The 3,473-nt window shown below is 37.2% G+C and overlaps 1 protein-coding gene across 1 annotated transcript in view; it reads left to right on the forward strand.

Moving 5' to 3' along the window:
* The first annotated feature begins 274 nt into the window (after positions 1 to 274).
* The window catches only part of LOC117108356 (basic helix-loop-helix transcription factor scleraxis-like), a 16,261-nt gene continuing 13,062 nt past the window's right edge, over positions 275 to 3,473 (forward strand). Inside the window, exon 1 of the mRNA XM_033250349.1 lies at positions 275 to 947. Within this exon, the coding sequence (XP_033106240.1) occupies positions 468 to 947 (480 nt within the window). The 5' untranslated portion in view covers positions 275 to 467. The remainder of the gene's footprint in view (positions 948 to 3,473) is intronic.

Consider the following 3,473-nt stretch of genomic DNA (forward strand, 5'->3'; position numbering starts at 1 on the left):
TACTTACTAGGCTATATCATGACACCCGGATGAATATCAAACTTCCTGTTTTTACGGTTCTTTTATTGTAGCCTACAATATAACTACACTGTATACTTGCGTTAACTTTGCATTTTATTACTTTTGTTGCAATTGAGTCGATTAAAGATTACTATTGTCTCTGTTGATATGCTCACTGAAATTGTGATTGTTAAACTAGTAAAGCATGCGTGCGCAAGTGATCCGCCTACTTTTACACGTGATAAAACCTACCCAGACGGGAAGTGGATTCCATGCGGCATTGTTGATTTATACAATTGCTATCGTAAGTAGTGTCAGGCTTCCACAGCTGTGCTCCGTAAATCCATTCCATCTATCGCTTGATAGGAAGTATTGAAGAAAAATTGAGCTGCCACGGCACAAACTTTGCCAACTCATAAAGGTACAGCAAACCGTTTCGAGTGCGTTTATTTTTTTTGCAATAGGTTATGATGTCGAAAAGAAAATATTCGAAAGATTCGGTTTCATCGGATGTGGAAATTATAGATACTATTGATTCAGGGAGCGATGGGTCCTCATCTGATCCCGATAAAGCAAACAGTCGTATAAATAGAAAAAGAAAAAGTATGTCTGATTTAGGCTTACAAACATTTAATAATAATAATGAGCGTCCACGATGTGCTGCTAACGCAAGAGAGAGGGATCGCACCCACAGTGTAAACAGTGCTTTTCAGGCCCTACGCGGACTCATTCCGACAGAGCCGGCAGATAGGAAACTGTCGAAAATTGAAACATTGCGATTAGCTACAAGTTACATCAACCATCTGGGAACTGTGTTATTAGTCGGGAATGAGAATATCGATCAACCATGTATGCACAGAACACTTTACAGACCCACTTGCGACAATTCTCCGAGGACAATCTGCACGTTCTGTCTCAGTCACCGTGCAAATGCAACTAAACATCATGTGAGTATTATGATACTAATTAATAACTTAACTTTCTATCCTTAATAAAACGTTACAATTAAATAAATACTTATAAAATACAATGTAGCACAGCCTCTAAAAGTACTGCTGTGCACTCAGGACACAATTCAAATAACATTCCATCGAAGTAATAATTTACAATACTCGAAGTCTCGAAGTACGAGCTCCAGACGTGTGTTTTGCACGTGTGTACGCACAATGTATACACAAACTTCGATGAAGAACGATTATTGCAAATAGCAAGCATTGCTGTGGGGTATATATTCGTTAAGGAAGGGGAGGTGTTTTTGACAGAAGGGGGAAGCTAAACCTTCCGAAGTCATGTTTAATCTCCATCCCCAACTGGTACGGTATATGGTTGTGAACTCTTATTTTATTGGAGACGAGGTACTGAGAAATATATATGGTACCACCTGTTTAGTGCCATCTTAGGTAAAATATTAGGGGGGAAATATGTTTTCTCATAGCAGACCGGAGATACAATAAGAGATAGGGTGGCACCCGATACGGTAAGGGATGGGGTGCAGAAAATCCCCCCCCCCCCAGTAGCGCCGCCACTGCACTGCATTTAGGGAAGCGGGGGCATCTATTGGACAGGAAGCCTGACAATTCCGGTGGAGGCTTTTTGAATTCTGGGCTGGTAGAGTCCCATGAAACTGCAAATAATCCCTGCGGGGTCCAGTACCTTTGAAAGTGTAATTCTGGCCAATTTTAATCTGAACGTCCATATGATGTTTATTCCCAAAGAATGGAAAAAGATGGTGTTCTCCCTTTTTTCTCCAGAGGGACTGGGGGAGGGGTTGGGGTGTGTTGGTTAAACCATTTAATTTAATCTTCTTTCTCAGCTGGCACTTGTTGTAAGCTCGTGTTTATACGTAACTATAACTATGGTTCCGCTTATCCAAGGATGTTTATCTCCTTGGCTTATCTAGTACCTACTTGAATTGGTAACTACACTAATATCAAATTGTTAATCTAGCTGATTCAAACATAAAGCTACTGGAAAATATTAAATTTGGTTAAACAAGTAAAGTATCATATTTTATCCTCATCAAAGTGTGTAGTCCTCGTAAATAGGCCATGCTAAGGAATTATCCTCTTTGCAATGGCTGCCCTATGGATTACTCCATCCTGCACCACGAAGAAAAAGAGGATTTTTTCGGGCCCCCTCACCGTTCTAATCTGAGGTAGATTCATTCGGATGTGGTTAGGATTCTTAATTTATAAACCTTTCCATTCTGCTTGGTTGCCTAACTATCAAAAAGTTTCTTATTCACTTGCAGCGTCATCTTTATTTTTTTCCATTTTTAAATTAAACATAAAATGCAAGGTGGCCCCGGGTAGGTCAAATATTATACATATTATTATACCCTGGATATCCCCGATAAACGAAATATAATCTCCGAGAATAGTTCACAATACATGGCATACAATAGCCAATTATTGCGGTGCGTGCGATATGAATACAATAAAAGGCGAGGGATCGTGGATTATAAAAAGATGTTATATTATGATCATAGCCGATGAATCATCGTCTTTTATTGTTGTAAGATTAAATCAACATCTTATCTAGGTTCAAACCAGTCGTCCATGAAACTGTTTCTTTACTCAGGTACAGTAGTACCAAAGAATTAGGTCCTCTAGGACCGCCTTGTTTAGTATCCGACCTAAATGATCTGCCCATTATACAGTACTTTATAATATACGGTAACTTTACTATCTTACCAATACTATATATCTAATATTTTATAAAACATGAAGAGGGGTCCACGTTTGTTCATATATGAATACTAGAGAAAGAAACGGACACACTTTTTAATATCACATGAATATTTCAACCTGACCTCAAGTCCTCCTCATGACTGATTAACAAACACTGTACAAGTTGGCATAACTAATTCCTCCATGGCATAATGTAATATCTTAATTTTGTTCTTTTCTGCATTGCTGTTCTTTCTAGTTTGTTTTATTTTGTTTTTTTTTTCTTTAACTACAACTGTTTGTCGTAGTGTGGGTAGGGAAATGATTTGTAACTGTTTAACTAAGTCTTGGGGGGGGGGGGGTGGGTAAGAAATTGTGTTTTATCATGTTTTGTTTTTATTTTTTGTAGGTTAAAAAGAGATGAAATTTTTATGTCATTGGTTCAATTCTTTATCTTTTAGCTTATCGTAGTTGGCGGGGTGGGGTTGGGATGGAATTAAAATGTGAGTTAATCCTGATGACTTAATTATAATAACAAAGGGTATCACCGGGCTTATAAACAAGTTGATATAAACACAAAGGGTGATAATTATTGTTAATAAACAGCAGATGGCTTAGACAACTTAGAATTGAGAAACTAGATAAATGAACAGTATTAACATAGAGAAAAATGGCAATGTATAAATATTACAAATAATTTAGTACTATAGATAATAATAATAATAATAACAAAATCACCCGACCAATTTTTTTTTTTGCCAAAGCTCAAAAAATTTTGTCTTTCAATTGTTTGTTTTTAATTTC

This window comes from Anneissia japonica, unplaced genomic scaffold (assembly GCF_011630105.1).
Source record: "Anneissia japonica isolate Jap-2015-1 unplaced genomic scaffold, ASM1163010v1 scaffold426_len1935630_cov189, whole genome shotgun sequence".
NCBI classification, from domain to species: domain Eukaryota; kingdom Metazoa; phylum Echinodermata; class Crinoidea; order Comatulida; family Comatulidae; genus Anneissia; species Anneissia japonica.